This window comes from Muntiacus reevesi, chromosome 5 (assembly GCF_963930625.1).
Source record: "Muntiacus reevesi chromosome 5, mMunRee1.1, whole genome shotgun sequence".
Lineage (NCBI taxonomy): Eukaryota > Metazoa > Chordata > Mammalia > Artiodactyla > Cervidae > Muntiacus > Muntiacus reevesi.
This window is the reverse complement of record NC_089253.1, coordinates 89727640-89754264: the sequence shown is the minus strand read 5'-3', so window position 1 is coordinate 89754264 and position 26625 is coordinate 89727640. Positions and strand designations below refer to the sequence as shown.

Below are 26625 nucleotides of genomic sequence, written 5' to 3'. Positions count from 1 at the left end.
CCCACTGGGTAAGGCTCATAGGGACCCTCCCAGGAGACCTGGTAACAGTGAAATGGTCCTATTGTTGTGGTATTTATGGATCAGCAACTTTGTACATAGAAGGAGTTGCTTGGCTTTTTGTCCCCATACCAGGATGCTGCTAATGCCACAGCATAATAGCATGTTTCGGGGTCTCCTTAAGGACACAGCTTTCTCTTTAGATAATGAAACTAGGACAACTTTGTATAATGAAACTAAGACAATGAATTTCACAAGGAAATAAATATTAGTAACTGTTGCAGCTTTCATTGAGGAAGAGGGGGAAATGCCATTGTTTATTCTCTATCATGTCTCATATTTGGCTCTTATAATGTGAATTTAGTTTAGGAATTGTGTAGAGCTGGTGTATTGTTTGATGCTGGTAGGGGGGGTGGTTTTTTTGTTTATATGCTGCTGCTGCTGCTAAGTTGCTTCAGTCATGTCCAACTCTTTTTCAATCCTATGGACTGTAGCCTGCCAGGCTCCTCTGTCCATGGGGTTCTCCAGGCAAGAATACTGGAGTGGGTTGCCATGACCTTCTCCAGGGGATCTTCCTGACCGCCGGGTGGGTTGAACCTGTGTCTCCTGCATTGCAGGCAGATGCTTTACCACTGAGCCACCAGGGAAGCCTAATAAATACTACAAGTTATTTATCATTTATCTGAAACTTGAGGAATCCTGTTTCTGGCTTATTTTTTGCCACTTCAGCAACTTTAAATGGGAGGAACAACCTGAGAGGACGTATGGAGAAGCCCATTCATGGAGCCAGCCCGGCTGAAGTCAAGTGTGGGGGGTGGGATGTGGGGGCTCATAGGAGGGAAGCTTGGTGGGGTCCACATACAGTTTTTGACCTGTTACAGTAGCACCAGGACATGGTGGGGAATTCCTGTCTTTGTTGGACTCCTCCTCTGGGGCAGTGCCCCCCACTCCGCTCAGGAAATCACCTTGTTTCAGTGCTGAGATGCAGATCCATGTCTGCCTCAAGTGCCTCATCAGTCAGTAATGCAGCAGTGTTTCCCAAATCAAGTTAAAGTGCCGAAGTTTTTCCAGACCAGTGGGTAACATGACAACAATGACAGGTTTAAAAGAGTTGGGGAAATTTTCAAACACAGAATTAGTGATAAAAGTATAATGGGGCTTCCCTGGTGGCTCAGTGATAAAGAATCCTCCTGCTAATGCAGAAATCACGGGCATGATCCCCAGTTTGGGAAGATCCCACATGCCTTGGAGCAACTAAGCCTATGCGCCACAACTACTGAGACCATGTGCACCAACTACTGAAGCCTCTGCACCTAGAGCCCATGCTCTGCAACAAGAGAAGCCACTGCAGCGAGAAGCCCGTCCTCCGCAACTAGAGAGTGGACTCCACTCTTTGCAACTAGAGCAAAGCCCGTGCAGCAACAAAGACCCAGCACAGCCAAAAATAATATAATAAATCCCCTGTGTATCTACGTCTTATCCCCGGAATCGGACCAAGCTCCCTGATGGCGTTGCCTCCTTGTGTTAGGAGGGGAGATATAGATGAGGTGAAGTTTATTTTATGTCTTTATGTGCCATTCTTTCCTGGACCAGTATCAGATTCCATCAAATGTCAGAAAAATGCCTCCACTACAAATGCCCCTCATCATTCCCGCTCATCACTGTCTAGGAGAAAGCACTGCTCATCCACAAGCATAGGACTGCATCTTGGCTCTTAATTTTATGGTTCACTTTGCCAGTATCAAATGGAAGGAAAGAAAGCACAAATTTGGCCAAGTAACACTTGTCTTTCCTTTCCAGAGATAACTTTGGTCCTAGTCAGGAAGAAAGATCTTGGAATTGTAGAGAAGATTTCTCCTTCTTCCATGGGCAAGCCCAATCTATGTCCAATCTACTTCAACAGTCATTCAACCCTACCCATAATAGATGGTCCTTGCCCAAACTGGCCAAGAGCCATACCAATCAGCACAATTGCTGACACTGTTATTAGTTATTCCTGTGAATTTCATTTTCAGGCCAACATTTAGAACAATAAGATTTTAAGGATAGGAAGGAAATATGATTTCTCCATGTCCTGTTCCAGTTATCTGGAATTTAAATAGGTTTCATGCTCCAGAAATCTGGTCAGAGTTCATAGTTCTGTGCCCTTGAAGTGGTAAAGTTTATCTAATCCCAGGACTTGATATCATCCTGTCATATTCCACCAAAGGAATCAATGTTCTGTACTTATGAGAATCAATAGCCTCATTTTGAGTAAGGCAGTGTCATATGGGCCTTAGGAAGTATAACAACAAACAAAGCTAGTGGAGGTGATGGAATTCAAGTTGCAAATCCTAAAAGATGATGCTGTTAAAGTGATGCACTCAATGTGCCAGCAAATTTGGAAAATCCAGCAGTGGCCACAGAACTGGAAAAGGTCAGTTTTCATTCCAATCCCAAAGAAAGGCAATGCCAAACAGTGTTCAAACTATCGCACAATTGCACTCATCTCACACACTAGCAAAGTGATGCTCAAAATCCTGCAAGCCAGGCTTCAACAGTACATGAACCGAGAACTTCCACATGTTCAACCTGGATTTAGAGAAGGCAGAGGAACCAGGGATCAAATTGCCAAGATTCGTTGGATCGTAGAAAAAGCAAAAGAGTTCCTGAAAAACATCTACTTCTGCGCTATTGAATACATCAAAGCCTTTGACTGTGTGGATCACAACAGACTGGAAAATTGTGAAAGAGATGGGAATACCAGACCACCTCACCTGTCTCCTGAGAAATTTGTATGCAGGTCAAGAAGCAACAGTAAGAACTGGACATGGAACAGACTGGTTCCAAACTGGGAAAGGAGTACATCAAGGCTGTATATTGTCACCCTGCTTATTTAACTTCTATGCAGAGTACATCATGTGAAGTGCCCGGCTGGATGAAGCACAAGCTGGAATCAAGATTGCCAGGAGAAATATCAATAACGTCAGATATGCAGACGGCACCACCCTTATGGCAGAAAGCAAAGAAGAACTAAAGAGCCTCTTGATGAAAGAGGAGATTGGAAAAGTTGGCTTAAAACTCAACATTCAGAAGACTAAGATCATGGCATCTGGTCCCATCACTTCATGGAAATAGATGGGGAAACAATGGAAACAGTGACAGACTTTATTTTCTTGGGCTCCAAAATCACTGTGGATGGTGACTGCAGCCATCAAATTAAAAGACGCTTGCTCCTTGGAAGAAAAGCTATGACCAACCTAGGCAGCCAATTAATAAGCAGAGACGTTACTTTGCCAACAAAATTCCATCTAGTCAAAGCTACGGTTTTTCCAGTAGTCACGTATGAACATGAGAGTTGGACTATAAAGAAATCTGAGTGCCAAAGAATTGATGCTTTTGAACTGTGGTGTTGGAGAAGACTCTTAAGAGTCCCTTGAACAGCAAGGAAATCAAACCAGTCCATCCTAAAGGAAATCAGTCCTGAACATTCATTGGAAGGCCTGATGCTGAAGCTGAAGCTCCAAAACTTTGGCCACCTGATGCGAAGAACTGACTCATTGGAAAAGACCCTGATGCTGGGAAGGATTGAAGGCGGGAGGAGAATGGGATGACAGAGGATGAGATGGTTGGATAGCATCACTGACTAAATCGACATAAGTTTGAGTAAGCTCCAGGAGTTGGTGATGGACAGGGAAGCCTGGCGTGCTGCAGTCCACGGGGTCACAAAGAGTCGGACATGATTGAGTGACTGAACTGAATGTCACTATGTGAAAGCATTAGTCGCTCAGTCATGTCTGACTCTTTGCAACCCCATGGACTATAGCCCGCCAGGCTCCTCTGTCCATGGAGTTCTCCAGGCAAGAATACTGGAGTGGGGATCTTCCTGACCCAAGGATCGAACCTGGGTCTCCTGCATTGCAGGCAGATTCTTTACTGTCTGAGTCACCAGGGAAGCACAATGCCACTATGGTTTCCTCAATAAAAATAGCATCTTTCCTCTGGAAAGTTCATAGCCATTCATTCAACAAACATTTAATAATCACTTGCCAGGCATACTAGGCGCTAGGGATACATTGAGGTGAATAAGATGAACACAGTCTCTACTCTTGACATTTTAATGAAAAAGGTAGTTAGTAAACAAAGCAAAACAAAGCAAAAAAAAAAATAATTATGGACTATGATAATTACAAATGATATAAGCAGAGTTGTGATGCAGAGTAATTGTATACCAGAAGGTTGCTCTGAAAGGGTGACTCAGATTTTTTAAGAGATTCAAATATTTACACACTGAAGCATTTAAATCTTGGGAGTAATGAAATCTGAATTATATTTCTCAAAAGCTTTCTTGGCTGCAGAATGGAAAATAGTTTGGTTGGATAAGAGTAGAAGCAACAAGCCCAGGGAGGAGGCAAGACATGATGGTGGCTTGGGTTAGGTTAGAAGAACCAACAGGATTTGCTCGTGGATTGGATATGGGTGAGTAGAAAAGGGAAAAATTCAGTGTTTACCGGGCTTTGGTTTTAACAGGTGACTAGTGGTACAATTTATAGAGATGAGGAAAGCTGAGGAATAATTTTATTTTATGCTTTCTGCTTTGGCTATATTACATTTGAGTGCCTTTAGGACCTCCAAGTGGAGATGTCAAGAGGCACCTTAAGTGGTGAGAGGTGACACATGAGCTTGGTAGTCGGGCTATCTGAGATTGAAACCAGACTCTTCCACCAACTGTATGACCTTGGGTAAGTCACTTAACCTTTCTTTGTCTCAGGTTTTGTCTTTTTCAAATGGAGATAAATAAAGTAACTATTGGAGGGATAGGATTTTGTGATAAATGACAATGTACATAGTAATCACTCAATGGATGTTGGCTATTAATGTACTTGAGTCTGGCGGTCATGTGAGAGATCTGAAATGGACAGATAAGCTGTACACCTAAAACTAACACAACATTGTAAATCAACTCTACAGCAATAAAAATTTAAAAAAGAAAAAAAAAATGCCCCATGTCCACAGAACAAAGCCACAGATTCTGTTATCCTCCTCCAGTCTTGTTCCTTCTCCAAACTCCGTTTTCTCAGGTGGTGGGACTGCGTGAGGGCCAGGGGAGGGTCCCTGAGCGAGCCAGCATTCAGCATGTGAGGGAGGCCACAGAAACTCTGCCCAACTGCATCTTACCTCACAGGGCTGGTTTTCACAGATTCTTCAAGGCAGCAGATAAAACTCTTGCCACAGTTGAGAAATTGACAAAAAGCTTCCATGCCGTGTACATGGTTCTCTTTCTCTTTCTCTTTTTTACCTTTAAAAAGAAACACCCAGAAAAACACATCAGATTTGTATAAATGAGAGTATGCCAACAGGGTGGCCAGTTTTGCTTTAGGTTTTATGAAGGACAATTTGTGACCCTATACACACACACACACACACACACTCACACACACACACACACAAACACAGACATCTCCTGAACCAGCAATGGGACTTTGTTTATACTGCAAATAAATATTATTTTTTCTTTAAAGAAAAAAAAAGAACAGGTAAGTCATGGAGCCAGCCTATAGAGATGGTATTAGGGGTTAATGTTATAGGTTAGTGCATATCCCCAACACCCTCCTCTTTTGCTTTTCTCTACTGTCAAGACTGAAAACTAGATACTAGATTTCCCAGGTTCCCTTGCAATTAGAAGTAGCCTATGATATGGTTTTGGTCAATGAGTGTAAACAGGAATCTGGTGAAGGGACAATGGCAGGTGATTCTCTACCTCTTCTTTCCCACCTTGAATGTGGCTGTTCCAGCAGCCAACTCGTGACAGTGAGGTAACCAACAGGGATGAAAGGCCAGGAGAATATAGAGATGCCACTTTTTTATATGTAATATTTTTAATTAATAAGTTAAGATTTTTGACTGTGCTGGGTCTTCATTGCTGTGCTCAGGCTTTTCTCTAGTTGCAGAACGGGGGACTACTCTCTGGTTGGGGTGTGTGGGCTTCTCCTTGTGGTGGCTTCTCTTGTTGCAGAGCATGGTCTTTAGGGTTGGGGCCCATTAGTTGTGGGGCACCTGCTTAATGGCTCATGGCATATGGAATCTTCCTGGACCAGGGATGGAACCCATGTCCCCTTTTATGGCAGGTGGATTTTTAACCACTGGACTACCAAGGAAGTCCAGAGATGCCACTTCTATGTCACGAAGTGGCCACTTATCCTAGGACAGCTTGATAGGTAAGGAAGATAACCGCCTATTTATTGAGACCACTAGCACTGGATTTATTGGTATATTATTTGCAGCTGACCCAGCAATCCACGCATTTGAAGGAGATCTCTTGGTTATTAATGTGTGTGTCTGGGTTTAGTCGTGTCCAACTTTGCAGCCCCACAGACTGGAGCCCGCCAAGCTCCTCTGTCCATGGCTTTCTCAGAAGAGGTTATTGGAATGGGTTGCCATTTCTTTCTCCAGGGGATCTTCCCAACCCAAGGATCTAACAGGTGTCTCCTGTGTCTCCTGCATTGCTGGAGTAGTCTTTACCACTGAGCCACCTGGGAAAAGCATATTAACATGTAGGCAGAGAAAAAAGTGTAGCTCTGATCCCGGTGTGGGGTATGTCCACCTTGGAGTTAAAGCAGAAGAGGACAGAGGCCCAGGAGCGCGTGGACAAGGAGGCTGGAAGTGGAGCGGATTTCCAGGAGGCCTGTGCCCAGCGCTTCCCGCACGGCCCCTCCCGGCTCTGTCCCCTCGCGGTTCCGCCCTGTCCGCCTCCCGGGCCAGACATCGGCCTCCCAGTCCCCGCCGCCCGTGTCGGTGCCATCCCCAGCCCCGCCATGCCTTCCGACCTCAGCGGCACCTGGAACCTGCTCAGCAGCGACAACGTCGAGGGCTACATGCGGGCCCTAGGTAGGCGGGAGGGGCAGTGCGGGGGAGTGGGGGGGGCTCCGGTTCGGCCGCGCGTCTGGTTCGGGGCGGAGGCGGCCGGGCTGGCCTGCTGGTCCGTGTCCCTGCGTCCCCTCACCTGCATCCATGCGTCCCTGGAGTCTTACTACGGGTTCGCCAGGCCCCCCACTTCCCCACCCTCATCTATCCTCCGTCCCCCGGAACGTCTATCTGACTGTCGTTGGTCTTCCACCTCCGACCGTCTGCTAGTCCTTCAGTCCAGCTTCGGTCTCCCGCATTCCCCTGTTCTCCACCCGTCTGACGGTCTCCTGGTCCCTCCCGTCCTTCCTCTCCCAGTCGGCCATTCTGTCTGTCCTCCCGTCTGTCCGCCGGTGCCCGGTCCACGCGGCCAAAGCTCTTGTCCCATAGCGGACTTCCTAGCAGGTGGGGGCGACGGTGGCGTGGGCCACCTCGCAGGGAGAGTCGGGGACACGATGGGGTTGCCCATGGGTGTCGGGAAGGCGCCCCGACCCGAAGCCCCTCCCACGGAGATCCTCGCCCCGCGGCCGCTTTAGCGCGGGTCTCTGGGCGACGGGTTCAGGGAATCCTCGAGTCCAGGGGAGGCCTCGGCCCGCAGCATCAGCGCCCCCTGGAGATGCTCCGGGACGCAGATTCCGGGGCCCCTGAGGACCGTCCGCAGCTCGGCCTCGGGCCCCGCCCTCGCCCCGCGGCGGCTCTAGTGCGGGTTAGAGTTCTGGAGACACGTTTGAAGTCTTTAGTTTTCTGGCCTCCTCTTCTCATCGAGGGGCGGGGGTTAAGAAGCCCAGAACCTTTAGAGGCCGCTACCCCCTCACCCCCCACCCCGGGGCCCAATTCCAGCCAGGAGGACTGTGGGTCGGTGCTTGGAGGGTTTGCTTCCACTTTCCCCTGCCGGGCAGGGAGGAAGAAATACGGGAGGGGCCTCAGTGGGTGTAGGCGGGCGGCGGGGTCCTCAGAGTTTCTTTCCTGCAGTGACGGTAGAATGCCTCCCTTTGATACTGATGCTCAGTTCCTTCTGCCGGTAATTTAATGCTTCAGCGTTGGTGGTTCTGAGCACCTGCTCATGCCAGCGCTTCTGACTAAATAACAGCAATCAGAGGCACCTTTTTGTGTTGCTGTTGTTAAATAGGAGTTCATTTGAAGCTGGCAGCATACCTCAAGCCAGGACTAGCCATGTTTCTAATGTTCAACCGACACAAGTGGAAGTTGGCTACCCTACCAGCCAGCAGAACTTGCGAAGGATATCAGAATGGTGAAAGGAGATAGTGCATCTTCTTTGAACTTTATATTTTTATTTGGCTGCGCTGGGTCTTAGTTGCAAGATGTGAGCTCTTTAGTTACAGCATGCAAACTCTTAGTTGGGGCAGGTGGGACGTGTTCCCTGACCAGGGATGGATCCCAGACCCCCTGCATTGGGAGCATGGAGTCTTGGACACTGGCTCACCAGTGAAGTCCCTGATCAGGGTCACTTTTGATCGGGCCAGAGCTTCCGGAAGTCTGGGGGACTGGGGGCTGCTCTGGCTCCTCTTCTGCATTATCTAACCTGGGCTTGGGTTTCTCCATCTGCAAATTGAGAGCAGGGGGTCCTTTTTTTTTTTAATCACGCTAAGAAAATAAATAACATAAAATCAGATATTTTAGCCATTTTGGAATGTACCATGCTGGGCTTCCCAGGTGGCTCAGTGGTAAAAAATCAGCCTGCCAACACAGAAGATGCAGGTTTGATCCCTGGGTTGGGAACATCCCCCGGAGAAGGAAATGACAACCCACTCCAGTGTTATTGCCTGGAGAACCCCATGGACAGAGGAGCCTGGCAGGCTACAGCCCATGGGGTTGCAAAGAGTCAGACATGACTGAGTGACTAAACAGCAATTCTAAGGTTCCAGTGTGTCTGTAAGATCTCCCAACCTATGGTAGGATTTACCCTCCCTTTCTCACACTAAGCAGGGAGGCCTGAAACAAGCTAAATCAGATTCATACTGACAGAAACCTTATAGGCATGGAAAAAAATGTTAGTTCTCTACCTTTCTTAGTTTCATTGGTTGGGACCCTGTAAATTATACTAAGAGACAGAATAATAAGACAACAAACAGAAGCTTGTTAACACAAGCATGGTGAATACACTCAGGAGCATTCAGTGATGAGTATCTCAGAGTGGTTAGAACCTGAGCTTAGGGAACTTTCCTGGTGAGCCAGTGGTTGAGATTCGACTTCCAATGCAGGGGGCATGGGTTTGATCCCTGGTTGGAGAACTAAGATCCCACATACCACCAGGTGTGGCCAAAAAATTTTTAAAAAGAAGAAAGAAAAAAAAAAAAAAGAAAGTATATGGCACCTGAGCAAAGAGTAATAATTCTGTAGAGAAGTGACAAGACAAAGAAAAGGGCTTTGAGATTCCAGGGGTGACAAATTGTGGGAAGATAAACACATGCAGGAACTAATGGTAAATAAGAACGAGTTAGTAAAGTTTATGTAAATTCTCCTGGTGCCATCTCTAGACTGATAGGAGTTCAGAGTTGTGTCCCTAATTTCTGTCCAACCTGATACAGGGAGAGCAGGGGACACATTTACAAAATTATGTCCTGCTTTGGGGGAGGGCAGGGCTTTTCTGCTTTCCCGTGGCCTTCATTTCAAAATGAGTATGACAAGTGGCATATTTTGGGGTGGCATCTTCTGCTACCCTTAACCTGAATCTCATTTCCTCTCTGTTTCTAATTCATAATAAGTAATTAATAATTATTTTTCCTAAAGGTAGTAAGCCCTGACAATTTACTTATCACCTCACCCTCAAATTAGTGGGGACATGTGATCATAAGTGCTTTCTTTTTCTGCTTGTTTGTGGTTTTTTGGTGGGGGAGGTTGTTTTTGGTCACAACCCATGGCATGTGGGATCTTAGTTCCCCACCCAGGGATCAAACCTGTGCCCCTCCATTGGGAGTTTATGGGTTGTTAATCACTGGACTGCCAGGGAAGTCCTCACAAGTGCTTTCTTCCCTGGTTTCTCTGGCTAGCATCTGATGTCTTTGTGGAGGATAAGTGTTAGAGATCAGGGCATGGCTTTGAATTTTCCTTGCAGTGCTTTCTTTTCAGTCATTCCCATGGCTTTTAGAGCAAATTTCTTAGAGAAGAAAACAAGGAATGGAGTCAGGGTGAATGTTTCAAGTGTGTGAAACATCTTTTGTTAAGCCTGTTGAGTGTTGCAAAGCAGCCTTCTGAGTGTTATGAACAGTGTTTTTCAAATGTGTATTCGTGAAATCCTTCACCTGTCCCCAATACTGTCTTACTTTTCTGTATGTTATGCTGTGACTCCTTGTTTGAGACTTCTTTGTTCATGATTTCAGTAAAAGTTTATCCATTATTTACCATTGTATGAGATCCTAGAGGCTAACAGAGGCTCTATTTATTTATATTGTGTGCATTCATGCTAAGTCACTTCAGTTGTGTCCAACTCTTTGTAACCCCATGGACTATAGCCTGCCAGGCTCCTCTGTCCATGGGATTCTCCAGGCAAGAATATTGGAGGGTTGCCATTTCCTTTTCCAGGGGATCTTCCCAATCAGGGATTGAACCATCAAACCTGTGTCTCCTGCACTGGAAGGCAGACTCTTTACCACTGTACCACCTGGAAAGCCCTTGTTTACATTATTAGCTGTATTCATTTATCATCCAACCCATTTCACAAAGGATTAAACCAAATAGTATTGAATCGATAGCCTGCCTCACAGCTCCTATTTTTAAAAAATTTTAATTTTGTTTATTTTGGCTGTACTGTATGGCCTGTGGGGGCTTAGCTCCCCAACCAGGGATTGAACCTGTGCTCCTTGCAATGGCAGCATGGAGTCTTAACCACTGGACCACCTGGGAAGTCCCACAACTCCTTTTTTAATGTTTGGTTCTGGTTCCAGAAAGATACTGGATCCAGACAACACATTAACTCTTATTTGCAGTCTGTTTCCCAAAAGAAATATAAGTGTGCTAGGGACTTCTGGAATCCAAAGAGGTTCCAGATAGGAACTGGTTCCAAATAGGAAAAGGAGTACCTCAAGGCTATATATTGTCACCCTACTTATTTAACTTATATGCAGAGTACATCATGAGAAACGCTGGACTGAAAGAAGCACAAGCTGGAATCAAGATTGCTGGGAGAAATATCAATACCCTCAGATATGCAGACGACACCACCTTTATGGCAAAAAGTGAAGAGGAACTAAAAAGCCTCTTCATGAAAGTGAGGGAGGAGAGTGAAAAAGTTGGATTAAAGCTCAACATTCACAAAACCAAGATCATGGCATCTGGTCCCATCACTTCATGGGAAATAGATGGGGAAACAGTGGAAACACTGTCAGACTTTATTTTTGGGGGCTCAAAAATCACTTCGATGGTGATTGCAGCCATGAAATTAAAAGACATTTACTCCTTAGAAGGAAAGTTATGACCAACCCAGATGGCATATTTAAAAGCAGAGACATTACTTTGCCAACAAAGGTCCATCTAGTCAAGGCTATGGTTTTTCCAGTGGTCATGTATGGATGTGATAGTTGGATGGTGAAGAAAGCTGAGCACCGAAGAATTGATGTTTTTGAATTGTGGTGTTGGAGAAGACTCTTGAGAATCCCTTGGACCGCAAGGAGATCCAATCAGTCCATCCTAAAGGAGATCAGTCCTGGGTGTTCATTGGAAGGACTGATGTTGAAGCTGAAACTCTAATACTTTGGCCACCTCATGCGAAGAGTTGACTCATTGGAAAAGACCCTGATGCTGGGAGGGATTGGGGGCAGGAGGAGAAGGGGACGATAGAGGATGAGATGGCTGGTTGGCATCACCGACTTGATGGACACGAGTTTGGGTAGACTCTGGGAGTTGGTGATGGACAGGGAGGCCTGGCATGCTGCGATTCATGGGGTCGCAAAGAGTGAGACACGACTGAGCGATGGAACTGAACTGAGGGATTTCTGGAATAGAGAGGCTAGTTAGTATAGCAGAGCACCAAACTGGAAACCCAGAACTAGCCATTGATTGTTGGTAATAGAATCAAAGCTATACAGCCTCTGAATTCTGTTAAATTCCCTATTTGTTAGAGGTGGTGGGATGAGATTTTATATTGTAAGAGTGTCTAAAATACAAACCAAGAGATCTCATGGTGTCACCTGAAAACCAAATTCACCTATTTGTGGGCATACAGCCAAGAGAAACAACCTAGCCAAATATCAGGAGAAGAAAGGATTTATAGTTACTTAAAGCAAATAAGGACAACAGTGGAGATCTTTCTCAAAGCAGTGTCTCCTTGAATGGCAAAATTGGGGAATTTTTAAGCTATTCACATAGGGGCTTGAACAGAGGAGATTCCAGAGAGAATTGGGGCAGAGGCCAAGCTTTCAGTTCAGTTCAGTTCAGTCACTCAGTGGTGTCCCACTCTTTGTGACCCCATGGACTGCAACATGGCAGGGTTCCCTGTCCATCACCAACTCCCAGAGCTTGTTCAAATTCATGTTCATCGAGTAGGTGATGCCATCCAACCATCTCATCCTCTGTCATCCCCTTCTCCTCCTGCCTTCAATTTTCCCCAGCATCAGGGTCTTTTCCAGTGAGTCACTTCTTTCCATCAGGTAGCCAAAGTATTGGAGCTTCAACTTCAGCATCAGTCCTTCCAATGAATATGTAGGACTGGTTTTCTTTAGGATTGACTGGTTGGATCTCCTTGCAGTCCAAGGACTCTCAAGAGTCTTCTCCAACACCACAGTTCAAAAGCATCAATTCTTTGGCACTCAGCTTTCTTTATAGTCCAACTCTCACATCCATGTATGACTACTGGAAAACCATAGCTTTGACTAGATAGACCTTGGTTGGCAAAGTAACGTCTCTGCTTCTTAATATGCTGTCTAGGTTGGTCACAGCTTTTCTTCAAAGGAACAATCGTCTTTTAATTTCATGGCTACAGTCACCATCTGCAGTGATTTCGGAGCCTAAGAAAATAAAGTCTGTCACTGTGTCCATTGTTTTGCCATCTATTTGCCATGAAGTGATGGGACCAGATGTCATGATCTTAGTTTTTTGACTGTTGAGTTTTAAGCCAGCTTTTTCATTCTCTCTCACTTTCATCAAGAGGCTATTTAGTTCTTCTTCACTTTCTTCCATAAGGGTGGTGTCATGTGCATATCTGAGGTTATTGATATTTCTCCCAGCAGTCTTGGTAATAGCTTGTACTTCATCCAGCCTGACATTCTGAATGATGTACTCCACATATAAGTTAAATAAGTAGGGTGACAATATACAACCTTTATGAATTCCTTTCCCAATTTGGAATCAGTTTGTTGTTCCATGTCTGATGCTTGATGAAGCATCCATGTTGCTTCTTGACCTGCATACAGATTTCCCAGGAGGCAGGTAAGGTGGTCTGGTATTCCCATCTCTTTCAGAATTTTCCACATTTTTTTGTGATCCACACAGTTAAAGGCTTTAGTGTAGTCAATGAAGCAGAAGTAGATGTTTTTCTGGAATTCTCTTGCTTTTTCAGTGATCCAATAGATGTTGGCAATTTGATCTCTTGTTCCTCTGCCTTTTCTAAATCCAGCTTGAACATCAGAAAGTTCTCGGTTCATGTCCTGCTGAAGTCTCCCTTGGAGAATTTTGAGCATTACTTTACTAGCATGTGAGATGAGTGTAATTGTGCAATAGTTTGAACATTTTTTAGCATTGCCTTTCCTTGGGATTGGAATGAAAACTGACCTTTTTCAGTCCTGGGGCCACTGCTGAATTTTCCAAATTTGCTGGCATATTGAGTGCATCACTTTAACAGCATCATCTTTTAGGATCTGAAATAGCTCTGCTGGAACTTCATCACCTCCACTAGCTTTGTTCGTAGTAATGCTTCCTAAGGCCCACTTGACTTCGCACTCCAGGATATCTGGCTCTAGGTGTGGAATCACACCATCATGGTTATCTGGGTCATTAAGATCTTTTTTGTATAGTTCTGTGTTTTCTTGCCAACTCTTCTTAATATCTTCTGCTTCTGTTAGGCCCATACCATTTCTGTCCTTTAATGTGCCCATCTTTGCATAAAATGTTCCCTTGATATCTCTAATTTTTTTGAAGAGATCTCTAGTCTTTCTCATTCTGTTTTCCTCTATTTCTTTTCATTGTTCACTTAGGAAGGCTTTCCTATCTCTCCTTGCTATTATTTGGAACTCTGCATTCAGATGGATATATCTTTCCTTTTCTCCTTTGCCTTCTCTTCTCTTCTCAGCTATTTGTAAGGCCTCCTCAGACAACCACTTTGCCTTTTTGCATTTCTTTTTCTTGGGGATGGTCTTGATAACTGCCTCCTGTACAATGTCACAAACCTCCGTCTATAGTTCTTCAGGCACTCTATCAAATCTAATCCCTTGAAACTATTTGTCACTTCCACTGTATAATTATAAGGGATTTGATTTAGGTCATACCTGAATGGTCTAGTGGTTTTCCCTTCTTTCCTCAATTTTAGTCTGAATTTGTCAATAAGGAGTTCATGATCTGAGCCACAGTCAGTGCCTGGTTTTGTTTTTGCTGACTGTATAGAGCTTCTCCATCTTCAGCTGCAAAGAATATAATCAATCTGATTTCAATATTGACTATCTGGTGATGTCCATGTGTAGAGTCAACTCTTTTATTGTTGGAAGAGGGTGTTGGCTATGACCAGTGCATTCTCTCGACAAGACTGTGCCCTGCTTCATTTTGTACTCTAAGGTCAAACTTGCCTGTTATTCCATGTACTCTTGACTTCCTATTTTTGCATTCCTCTGTCCCCTGTGATGAAAAGGACATCTTTTTTTGGTGTTAGTTCTAGAAGATCTTGTAGGTCTTCAGAGAACTGTTCAACTTCAGCTTCTTTGACATTAGTGGTTGGGGCATAGACTTGGATTACTGTGATACTGAATGGTTTTGCCTTGGAAACGAACAGAGATCATCCTGTCATTTTTGAGGTTGCACCCAAGTACTGCATTTCAGACTCTTTTATTGACTAGGAGGGCTACTCCATTTCTTCTAAGGGATTCTAGGCCACAGAAGTAGATATAATGGCCATCTGAATTAAATTCGCCCACTCCAGTCCATTTTAGTTTGCTGATTCCTAAAATGTTGATGTTCACTCTTGCCATCTCCTGTTTGACCACTTCCAATTGACCTTGATTCATGGACCTAACATTCCAGGTTCCTATGCAATACTGTTCTTTATAGCATTGGCCTTTACTTCCATCACCAGTCACATCCACAACTGGGCATTGTTTTCACTTTGGCTTCGTGTCTTCATTCTTTCTAGAGTTATTTTTCCACTCTTCTCCAGTAGCATATTGAGCACTTACCGACCTGGGGAGTTCATCTTTCAGTGTCATATCTTTTTGCCTTTTCATACTGTTTATGGTATTCTCAAGGCAAGAATACTGAAGTGGTTTTCCATGCCCTTCTCCAGTGGACCATGTTTTGTTAGAACTCTTTATTATGACCCGTCCATCTTGGGTGGCCCTACATGAGATGGCTCATAGTTTCACTGAATCAGAAGTGACTTAGTATACACACATATACACAGTGTGGTGGGGAGGGCGGTAGAGGGGGAGGCCTAAAGGCAAAGATTTTTTATGTTTAAATTTCTTTTATCTTGCCATAAACTATGAATTTTATTTTACAATAGTGAGACCAAGTAAATTGAAACATCAGAGTTTGGAGCAGAGAAAGCTTTATTGAAGTGCCAAGCAAGGAGAATGGGTCGCTCATGCTCAAAACCCCTGAACTTACTGATGATTTCCAGTCGCTCAGTCGTGTCTGACTCTTTACAACCCCATGGACTGTAGTCCACCAGGCTCCTCTATCTACAGAATTCTCCAGGCAAGAATACTAGAGTGAGTTGCCAGGCCCTCCTCCAGGGAATCTTCCCAACCAAGAATTGAACCCAGGTCTCCCATACTACAGGCGAATTCTTTACTGTCTGAGCCACCAGGGAAGCTGAATGAAGTCTATTTTCTACAAAAATGAAAGGAAAGACACAGAAAAGATTTGCAATGAGGCGGTCCCCACAGTGTTTGTTTCAATGTGTCCCAGCCAGCATCTCTTCTGAGGGGGGAAATTACTCATTTTTTGAGTAGAGCTGATCCAGCAGATCCAACAATATTGCTTGCTTCTAGTTTCTGCCAAATTGAAGGGAGAAGAAAGGCAACTTGTCCTTTGGACGCTGAAGAACGTTTGTTTGGGTTCTATAGTCTGGAGGAGCTAGCTGCACTCAACTTTCTTTATGGTCCGGCTCTCATATCCATGGGCTTCCCTGGTAACTCAGCTGGTAAAGACTCCACCTGCAATGCAGGAGACACAGTTCGATCCCTGGGTCAGGACGATTGCCTGGAGAAGGGATATACTACACACTGCAGTATTCTTTGCCTTCCCTGATGGATCATATGGTAAAGAATCAGCCTGCAATGCAGGAGACCTGGGTTCGATCCCTGAGTTGGAAAGATCCCCTGGAGAAGGGCATGGCAACCCACTCCAGTATTCTTGCCTGAAGAATCCCCATGGTCAGAGGAGCCTGGCGAGCTATATATAATCTATGGGGTCACAAAGAGTCAGACACGATGGGTAACTAAGCATAGTACATTCATACATGACTACTGGAAAAAGCATAGCTTTGATTATACGGACATTTGTCAGCAAAATGAGGTCTCTGCTTTTTAAGATGCTGTCTAGGTTTGTCTTTCAAGAAACAGACATTTTTAAATTTCATGACTGCAGTCACTGTGCTCAGTAATTTTGGAGCCCAAGAAAATAAAAGCTGCCACTGTTTCCATTTTTTCCCCCATGTATTTATCAGGAAGTGATGGAACTGGATGCCATGATCTTAGTTTTTTGAATGTTGAGTTTCAAGCCAGCTTTTTCACTCTGTTCTTTCACCTTCATCAAGATGTTCTTTAGTTCCTCTTCACTTTCCACCATTAGGTCAATATCATCTGCATATCTGAGGTTGTTGATACTTTCCTGGCAATCTTGATTCCAGCCTGTGATTCATCCACCCTGGCATTTCACATGATGTACTCTGCATATAAGTTAAATAAGCAGGGTGACAATATACCAAAAGTGACATTATTTCATTCTAAGAAAGGCTTTCTTTTTTTTTTTTTTCAGGCAGCTAGCTTTTAAAAAAGTATTTATATATTTATGGCTACACTGGGTCTTTGTTATCATACATGGACTTTCTCTAGTTAGTTGCAGAGAGCACAGGTGTGAGGGGGAGGTTACTCTCTAGCGGCAGTGTGTGGGCTTCTCATTGCAGTGGCTTCTTTTGTTGGGGAACATGGGCTCTAGGGCACACTTCTCTAGTTGCTCCACATGGGCTAGTAGTAGAGGCACAGTGGCTTAGTTGTCCTGTGGTATGTGGGATCTTCCTGGACCAGGAATCAGACTTGTGTCCCCTGCATTGCAAAACAGATTCATGACCACTGGACCACCAGGGAAGCCAAAAAAAAAAAACACCAGCTTTCTTAAGACAAGGACATTCACACTATCATTGAGCTTAGAAATAAGTAGAACTGGAAGCTCCCTGGTGGTCCAGTGGTTAAGACTCAGCACTTTCACTGCTGAGTGTCCGGGATTCAATCCTAGGTTTGGGGGAACTAAGAACCTGCAAGCTGTGTGGTGCAGCAAAAAAAAAAAAATACATTTAAAAAAAAGAAAAAAATTGGTAGGGGCTAATGCAATGCTCATGGAGCGCTATGCAGGGCTTGGCTACATCTTCTAGGCTGGAAATGGAGATGTGAGGCACCCAGCCCTGAAAATCACAGCTAGCTCTGAGGGTCAGTCATGTCGGGAAAAAATGAATCTATTAGGCAAACAAGTTAAAACAGGGGTCAATTTTGGGACCATGTTATCTGCAATGAAGTACATAAATCTCTGAAATGATTCCCAAAACTTCATTCTACATGAACAGGACATTCCCTAAATTGGAGAACCATGGCCCATGACTCATAGGAATGTTCAGGATGACAAGCCAGCAGTTGTGGCTGCCTGCCAATGAGATCATGTCACCTGCTCTAAATATTCCAGTGGCTCCCATCCAACTCCATCATGCTCTGAATGAAAGCCCGATGGTCCCTTATGCTACCCCGAATCTCATCTCTAGGTCCTCTCCTCCTCCCCATTCTCCCTCATTCTTCTCCAGCCACCCCAAGGCTCCTAGAGGTTCCTGAGACCATCTGACATGCACTTCCTGAGAGTTCTAGTGAGCTCTGTCATACACTTGCTGTTGCTGGTCAGTTGCTAAGTAGTGTCCGACTCTGTGACCCCTCTGACTTTAGCACACTAGACTCCATGGGGGTCTCCAGGCAAGAATACTGGAGTGGGTTGCATTTCCTTCTCCAGTCCTACACTTCTTTCCCCCCAAGATCTGCACATCTCACCACTCACTTTGTCACCTCCCTCAGCTCTGGCTAAAATTGCACTTTGCTTCCTGGTGGCTCAGCTGATAAAGAATCTGCCTGCAGTGTGGGAGACCTGGGTTCAATCCTGGGGTTGGGAAGATCCCCTGGAGAAGGGAGCCCACTCCAGTATTCTGGCCTGGAGAATTCCATGGACTGTATAGTCCATGCAGTCACAAAGAGTCAGACATGACTGAAGGACTTTCCTTTCACTTTTTCTCTATTTAAAATAGCAACCTTGGGATTTCCCTGCTGGTCTAGTGGCTAAGACTCTGCGCTGTCAATGCAGGGGGCACTGGTTCAATCCCTGGTCAGGGAAATAGAGTTCATATGCTGCAACTAAGAGTTGCATGCCACAGTTAAACATTACACATGCCACAATGAAGACTGAATCCCACCTGTTGCTAACTAAGACTCAAGGCAGCCAAATAAATAAATATTAAAGCAAATAAACAAAATAAGCAGCCTTTACCTCTAGTTCATAATGCATTCAAAGCCATTAAATGGGAACTGTCTATACCAAAACCCTGAGAAACACTAACCATCAGATGCAATGATTTTGAGGACAGCTGCCAAATCCTTAGCTTTTGCATCTCAACTAAATGCTGAAATGCCTTTTCTTTCTAAAAAATTATTTTTAAGATATTGACTTTGCCACTCGTAAGATAGCCAAGATGCTGAAGCCACAGAAAGTGATTGAGCAGAATGGGGATTCTTTTACCATCCACACAAACAGCACCTTCAGGAACTATGTTGTGAAATTTAAAGTCGGAGAAGAATTTGATGAGGATAACAAAGGCGTGGATAACAGAAAATGCAAGGTAAAAATTATTTATTTAGTTTTGGCTGTGCTGGGTCTCTGTTGCCTTGTGGGCTGTTTTCTCTAGTTGTAGCAATCGTGGCTACTCTCTAGTTTTGGTGCAAAGCCTTTTCATTGAGGTGGATTCTCTTGCAGAGCACAGGTTCTAAGGCACATGGGCTCAGTAGTTGTGGCTCTCAGTCTCTAGAGCACAGGCTCAGTAGTTGTGGTTCATGGGCTTAGTTGTCCTGAGGCATATGGGATCTTCCCTGATCAGAGATCGAATCTGTGTCTCCTGCATTGGCAGGTGGAGTCTTTACCACTGAGCCAACAGGGAAGCCCGAAAGGCAAAAATTAAAGTCATGACATAGACTTTTAGTTTTCCAAGGTCCTTGACACCTTCTCTAGTCATATCTGAGGATGCTGCCAGAGCAAATCAGTATTTTCTCCCATCCCTCATGCAGAGCTTGGTCACCTGGGACAATGACAGACTCACCTGTGTGCAGAAGGGGGAAAAGAAGAACAGAGGCTGGACCCATTGGATTGAAGGGGACCAACTCCACCTGGTACTGGCCCTATTTTGTTTCTCTATTTTTTTAATTGAAATAGTTGACTTACAATGTGTGAATCTCTGCTGTACAATATTGTGGCTCAGTTATACATACATTCACGCATGCATGTGCGCTAAGTTGCTTTAGTCGTGTCCGAGTCTGTGGGACCCTAGAGACTGTAGTTCACCAGGCTCCTCTGTCCACGGGATTCTCTAGGCAAGAATACTGGAGTGGCTTGCCATGCCCTCCTCCAGACAGACAGACAGATATATATATATATGTGTGTATATATATATATGTATGTATGTATATATGTATGTGTATGTATACACACATTCTTTTTATGTTTTTTTCCATTATGGTTTATGCCAGGGCATTGAATGTAGTTCTCTGTACTATACCATAGGACATTGTTGTCCATACATTCTATACATAATAGTTTGCATCTATTAACACCAAACTACCAGTCCATTCCTCCTCCATCCCCACCCCCACCGTGTTAGCAATCACAAGTCTGTTTTCTGTCTGTAAGTCTGTTTGTACCTCATTGATAAGTTCATTTGTGTCATATTTTAGATTCCATATATAAATGACATCAATTGACATTTGTCTTTCTCTTTCTGACTTACTTCATTCAGTAGGATAATCTCTAGTTGCATCGGTGTTGCTGCAGATGGCATTATTTTGTTCTTCATCATGGCTGAGTAGTATTCCATTGTGTATATATACTACATCTTCTTTATCTGTACATCTCTCAATGATGTATAGAATGTTTCCATGTCTTGACTATTGTGAATAGTGCTGCCATGTACATAAGGGTGCATGTATCTCTTTGAATTAGTGTATTGTCTGGATATATTCCCAACAGTGGGATTGCTGGATCATATGGTAATTCTATTTATGGTTTTCTTCTTTTTTTTTTTTTTTAAATTTTTATTTATTTATTTATTTGGCCGCACTGTGTCTTCATTGCTGTTTGCAGGCTTTCTCTAGTTAAAGTGAGTGGCGGCTACTCTCTAGTTGCAGTGCACGGGCTTTTCATTGTGGTGACTTCTCTTGCTGCTGAGCATGGGCTGTAGAGTATGTGGGCTTCTGTAGTTGTGATGCACGGATGCCCCGCTGCATGTGGAATCTTCCCCAACCAGGGACCAAACCTGTGCCCTCTGCATTGGCAGACAGATACTTAACCACTGGGCCACCAGGGAAGTCCTATTTCTGGTTTTCTAAGGAACCTCCATACTGTTTTCCATAGTGGCTGCACAAATTTACATTCCCACCAACAGTGTAGTAAGGTTCCTTTTTCTTCACACCCTCTCCAGCATTTGTTATTTGTAGATTTTTTATTGATGGTCATTTTTACTTTTGTGAGGTGGTACTTCATGTAGTTTTGATTTGCATTTCTCTAATAATTAGCAATATTGAGCATGTTTTCATGTGCCTATTGGTCATTTGTATGTCTTTGTTGAAGAAATATCTATTTAGGTGTTCTGCCCATTTTCAGGTTGGGTTGTTTGTTTTGTTATTGTTAAATGTTCTTATTTTTTAAATGAGGTTAGGAAACCGTAACCAGCAATCCTACCATCCCAACCCAATTGTTTTCAATTTGATGTCTTAGCTTCCAGTCTGTGAGAGTATTGTGACTTTTCATTTAATAGAAAAACATATTCTAACTTTCTAAAAATTTTCCTGTTGTATTCATTTTGTGTTAGTTGAATCCATATAATAAGGTAGCCAACCAGCTGTGTACTATTCCGTCAGACTCATGAACTCTCATTTTAGTAAAATGTTTTCTTAATTGCAATGTCCAGAAATGTTGTTTCAGAGTGTTTTCTGCTGTCTCTTAAATTCACATAAATAGAGCTTTTTGCATCCATGCATTTATTTCCTTAGGAAGAATTTACAGAGGGGATCAGTGTTGTCCCAGACATCATTGCTTCTTGCTACTTTGTTGCCTTATTCACTTCCAAAAGGGGTATATCAATTTCTTAAGCCACCAGCACTCCAAGACTATACAAGTTATAGGTCAACCTAATCAGTAATTTCTAAATATAATCTATAAACTATAAAATTGTGCATAAAGGCTTAATTATGGCTTTTAAAAAGAGAATTCCTTCTTGCCATATATGTGTATTACAATGGCTTACATTTTTGAATGATGACTTTATGTGCAATTACTTAGTTAAATCCTCTGACTTAGTCTTCAAACCAATCCTGTGACAGGGACACTATTTTTTTCCCATTTACAAATGACGAGATTGAGGTTTAGAAATTCCCCAAGGTACAGAGTGAAGATTCAAATCTAGGTCTGATGAGAATGTGTGCTTTCAACCTTATGCCTTTTTGGTCCCCATGTACATGTGAAATCTAGGTCAGACCCATGAAGACAAAATTAGAGCACTCAAAGTGTGGGTGGTCTCTGAGGTGGTGGTCTTTGATGACGAAGGCATTGAAGATACTTCGATTCTTAGATGGACAAACCTCACACTCTTCTGGCAATAAAAACAAAGTTAAGAAACGTACCATCACAAAAATGTAGTATGGAACTACACAGGAAATACAAATGTGTTTAAGAATGAAGATTATGTGGTTGTCAGAAGGAATGTTCGAAGTGCTGCATCCTTCTTTGCATGTCCAAGAACTCTGCCCAAGCAGAAGGCAGACGGACCCTTGATCTAAGGACATTCTCGGGATGATTCTTATTATTGCTGTTGTTCAGTCGCTCAGTCATGTCCGACTCTTTGCAACCCCATGGACTGCAGCACACCAGGCTCCCCTGTCCTTCACCATCTCCCAGAGTTTGCTCAAACTCATGTCCATTGAGACGGTGATGCCATCCAGCCATCCCATCCTGTGTTGTCTCCTTCTCCTCCTGCCTTTGATCTTTCCCGGCATCAGGGGCTTTTTCAGTGAGTTGGCTCTTCCCATTGGGTGCCCAAAGTATTGGAGCTTTAGCTTCAGCATCAGTCATTCCAATGAATATTCACAATTAATTTCCCTTAGGATTGACTAGTTTGATCTTCTTGCTGTCCAAGGGACTCTCAAGAGTCTTCTCCAACACCACAGTTCAAAAGCATCAATTCTTCAGTGCTCAGCCTTCTTTATGGTCCAACTCTGACATCTGTACATGACTATTGGAAAAACCATAGCTTTGACTATATGGACATTTATCACCAAAGTAACATCTCTGATTTTTAATATGCTGTCTAAGTTGGTCATAGCTTTTCTTCCAAGGAGCAAGCATCTTTTAATTTCATGGCCGCAGTCACCATCCACAGTGATTTTGGAGTCCAAGAAAATAAAGTCTGTCACTGTTTCCATTGTTTCCCCATCTATTTGCCAAGAAGTGATGGGACCAGATGCCATGATCTTAGCTTTTTTACTGTTGAGTTTTAAGCTAGATTCTTCAACTCTCATCTTTCACCTTCATCAAGAGGCTTATGATTTTTACAAGCTGTGATATAATAAAAACCAATGAATATTTGGCCTTTGTACCTGGTTCTTAAAACCCCTGGAATCTCTAGAGTAACAAGAATATCTTCTGTATGCTAATGAGATGAATGTTGGCTGGGACCCTAGAGAGCTTCAGGATGTGGGCTGGTCTGAAGAAAGATCAAGGGAGGATTAGAAGGTTGGAACATTCAGTCCAGCCCCTGAACTCAGGCGAGGGGAGAGGGATTAGAGATTTACCATTCCCTTAAGCAATCATGCCTATGTAATGAAACCTCCATAAAAACCTTGACATCAATGAGTTCATGGATCATGGAGAAAGCAAGGGATGTTCCAGGAAAACATCTACTTCTACTTCATTGACTACACAAAAGACTTTGACTGTGTGGATCACAATAAACTGTGGAAAATTCTTAAAGAGACTGGAGTACCAGACCACCTTACCTGTCTCCTGAGAAACCTGTATGTGGGTCAAGAAGCAACAGTTAGAACCTTACACGGAATAACTGACTAGTTCAAAATTGGGAAAGGAGTTTGACAAGGCTGTATATTGTCACCCTGCGTATTTAGCTTCTATGCAGAGTACATCATGTGAAATGCTGGGCTGGATGAATCACAAGCTGGCATCAAGATTGCTGGCAGAATTTATCAACAACCTCAGATATGCAGACGACACCACCCTTATGGCAGAAAGTGAAGAGGAACTAAAGGGCCTGTTGATGAGGGTGAAAGAGGAGAATAAAAAGCTTGCTTGAAACTCAGTATTCAGAAAACTAAGATCATGACATCTGGTCCCATCACTTCATGGCAAATAGAAGGGGAAAAACTGGAAGCAAAGACAAATTTTATTTTCTTGGGCTCCAAAATCACTGTGGCTGCTGACTGCAGGCATGAAATTAAAAGACGTTTGCTCCTTGGAAGTAAAGCTATGACAAACCTGTGTGTGTGTGTGTGTGTGTGCATGCTCAGTCACTCAGTTATATCTGACTCCATGGACTGGACCCTGGGATCCTCTGACCATGGAATTTTCCAGATAAGAATACAGGAGTGGGTTGCCATTTCCTACTCTAGGGGATCTTCTGGACCCAGTGTTCAAACCCACATCTGCTGCATCTCCTGCATTGGCAGGTGGATTCTTCACCACTGTGCCACCTGGGAAGCCCCATGACAAACCTGGACAGTGTACCAAAAAGCAGAGACATCTCTTTGCCAACAAAGGTGTGCATAGTCAAAGCTATGATTTTTCCAACAGTCATGTGTGGATGTGAGAGTTGGACCCACAAAGAAGACTGAACACTGAAGAACTGATGCTTTTGAATTGCTGTGCTAGAGAAGACTCTTGAGAGTCTGTTGGACTGAAAGAAGGTAAAACCAGTCAATCCTAAAGGAAATCAACCCTGAATATTCATTGGAAGGACTGATGCTGAAGCTGAAACTCCAATACTTTGGTCACCTGATGTGAAGAGCTGACTCATTGGAAAAGCCCCTGATGATGGGAAAGATTGAATGCAAATGGAGAAGGGGACAACAGAGGATGAGATGGTTAGATAGCATCACTAACTCAATGAACATGAATTTGAGCAAAATTAGGGAGATGGGGAGGACAGAGGAGCCAGGTGTGCTATAGTCCATGGAGTCACAAAGAGTTGGACGTGACTTAGCAACTGAACAACAACAACAAAGTGGTTCAGAGAACTTTCTAGTTGATGAGGACATAGAAGTGCTGGAAGGGAGCTCTGCTAGATTGGTCATGGAAGCTCTGTATGCCCCACTCCCGCCCCCATCACAATACCTTCTCCTATGCCTCTCTTCCATTTGGCTGTTCCTGAGTTGCATTCTTTATAATAAACCTGTAAGTATAAGCAAAAAGTTTCTGTGAGCCATTCTAGCAAAGTGTTGAACCTGAGAAGGGAGTTGTGGGAATCCCTGATATGGGATGATCAGTCAGATGTATGGGTGACTTGTGATTGATGTCTGAAGTAGGGGCAATCTTCTGAGACTAAGCCCTTGACCTGTGAGGTCTACACTAGCTCTGATCCTTAGTGTCCAAACTAAGTTGTTGGCTGTCCAATTTGTTATAAGAGAGTTGGAGATGTGGGATTGGAAAAGACACCATGTACCTGGTGTCAGAAGTATGACTAATAATAATAACAGCTGCTGCTGCTGTTCAGTTACTCAGTCATGTCTGTCTCTTTGCTACTCTTTGGACTGAAACTCACCAGGCTCCTCTGCCCGTGGGATTCTCCAGGCAAGAATACTGGAGTGGACTGCTATTTCCTTCTCCAGGGGATCTTCCTGACCCAGGGATTGAACCTGAGTGTCCTGTGTCTCCTGGATTACAGGTGGATTCTTTACCTGCTGAGCCATCGGGAAAGCCCCGATAATAATAGACTATATGCCAACTCATCTCTGTTCTCCCTTCCTCCCTGTCCATAGGAACTGTTCTGTGAAGGCCAAGTGTGCAAGCAGACGTTCCAGAGAGCTTGATCTGTATCCAACAGCAGAGTCCACATGTGGTGGCAGCTTGATGAATTATATTCCAGAATGAACAGGACAGGAATGATCTGTCAGGGTTTGGTGGATGGGGTCTTGTGATCAAAGAGACGTCACACAGCCTATACCAGAAGCCATTTGGATTGTGAGAAAAATTCTCAGCTTCAATAAACCTGTCCAATGATTTTGACTTTTTTCCTTCTATCTTTAACATATCTCTTTATTTTCAGAAATATTTGGAAGCCTTCTAGGCACACTATTGACACACCAATGTTGAACAAGTTGTAATTCCCACCTTCCAGGGGTTGGGCAAGTGGTGGTAGGGACCTGGGGTATTTCTGGAAGTGATCTTTAAACTGGGACCTGAAGCAAATGTAAGCAGGAAGTATCAGGAAGCACTCTAGTCAAAAGTTGGAGGAATGTTTGAAGAACTGAAAAGATTGCTTTAACTGTAGCTTAGAGTGTGTTGGGTGGGATAGGGTAGGGAGACATGGCAGGGGTAACTGACATGACAGTCAGTGGCTCTACCGTGAAGTATCTTGAATGCTAGGGTAAAGAGGTGAGATTTTTGTCCCTAAAGTAATAGGAAGATGGTGACCTGTATTAAGCAGATATGTACAACCAGGTTGGCTCACAGAAAGTAACTCTGGGGACTTCTATGGTAGTCCCATGGTTAAAAACTCACCTTCCAATGCAGAGGATGCAGGCTCAATCCCTGGTCAGGGAACTAAAATCCCATGTGTCCCAACTAAAGAGAAGCCCATGCACTGCAACTGAAACTGGATGCAGCCAAAAATAAATAAATATATGCCTTAAAATAAAATAAAGTAATTCTGACTGCTGAGGGAAGAAAGCATTGTAGGTGGGGGATGCAACTCAAGAGGCAGTTTAGAAAACCTGACAGAAATCAGAATGGAAGCTGACATTGTTCAGGATCACCCAGAGCCCAGGTCTGAAAAATAGAGAAATAGACTCCTGGGGCTGGGAGAGAAGTAGCAAGGTATTTAGGAAGCAGAATCTATAATCC

General features: G+C 43.9%; 1 protein-coding gene across 1 annotated transcript; it reads left to right on the top strand.

The window, feature by feature from the left end:
* Nucleotides 1-6715: 6715 nt before the first annotated feature.
* Nucleotides 6716-25772, top strand: RBP7 (retinol binding protein 7). Its single transcript, XM_065936811.1, has 4 exons — nt 6716-6864; nt 18951-19129; nt 19572-19673; nt 25542-25772. The coding sequence occupies exons 1-4, from the start codon at nt 6792-6794 to the stop codon at nt 25590-25592; spliced, it is 405 nt and encodes a 134-aa protein (XP_065792883.1). The 5' UTR covers nt 6716-6791; the 3' UTR covers nt 25593-25772.
* The last annotated feature ends 853 nt before the right edge of the window (nt 25773-26625 follow it).

What these genes read in the sequence shown, in the direction of transcription:
- RBP7 (XM_065936811.1), top strand. Translation starts at nt 6,792, where the DNA reads ATGCCTTCCGACCTCAGCGGCACCTGGAACCTGCTCAGCAGCGACAAC. An exon ending in GGGCTACATGCGGGCCCTAG is followed by an intron (nt 6,865 to 18,950) that starts GTAGGCGGGAGG and finishes ATTATTTTTAAG; the next exon opens with ATATTGACTTTGCCACTCGT. An exon ending in TGGATAACAGAAAATGCAAG is followed by an intron (nt 19,130 to 19,571) that starts GTAAAAATTATT and finishes TCCCTCATGCAG; the next exon opens with AGCTTGGTCACCTGGGACAA.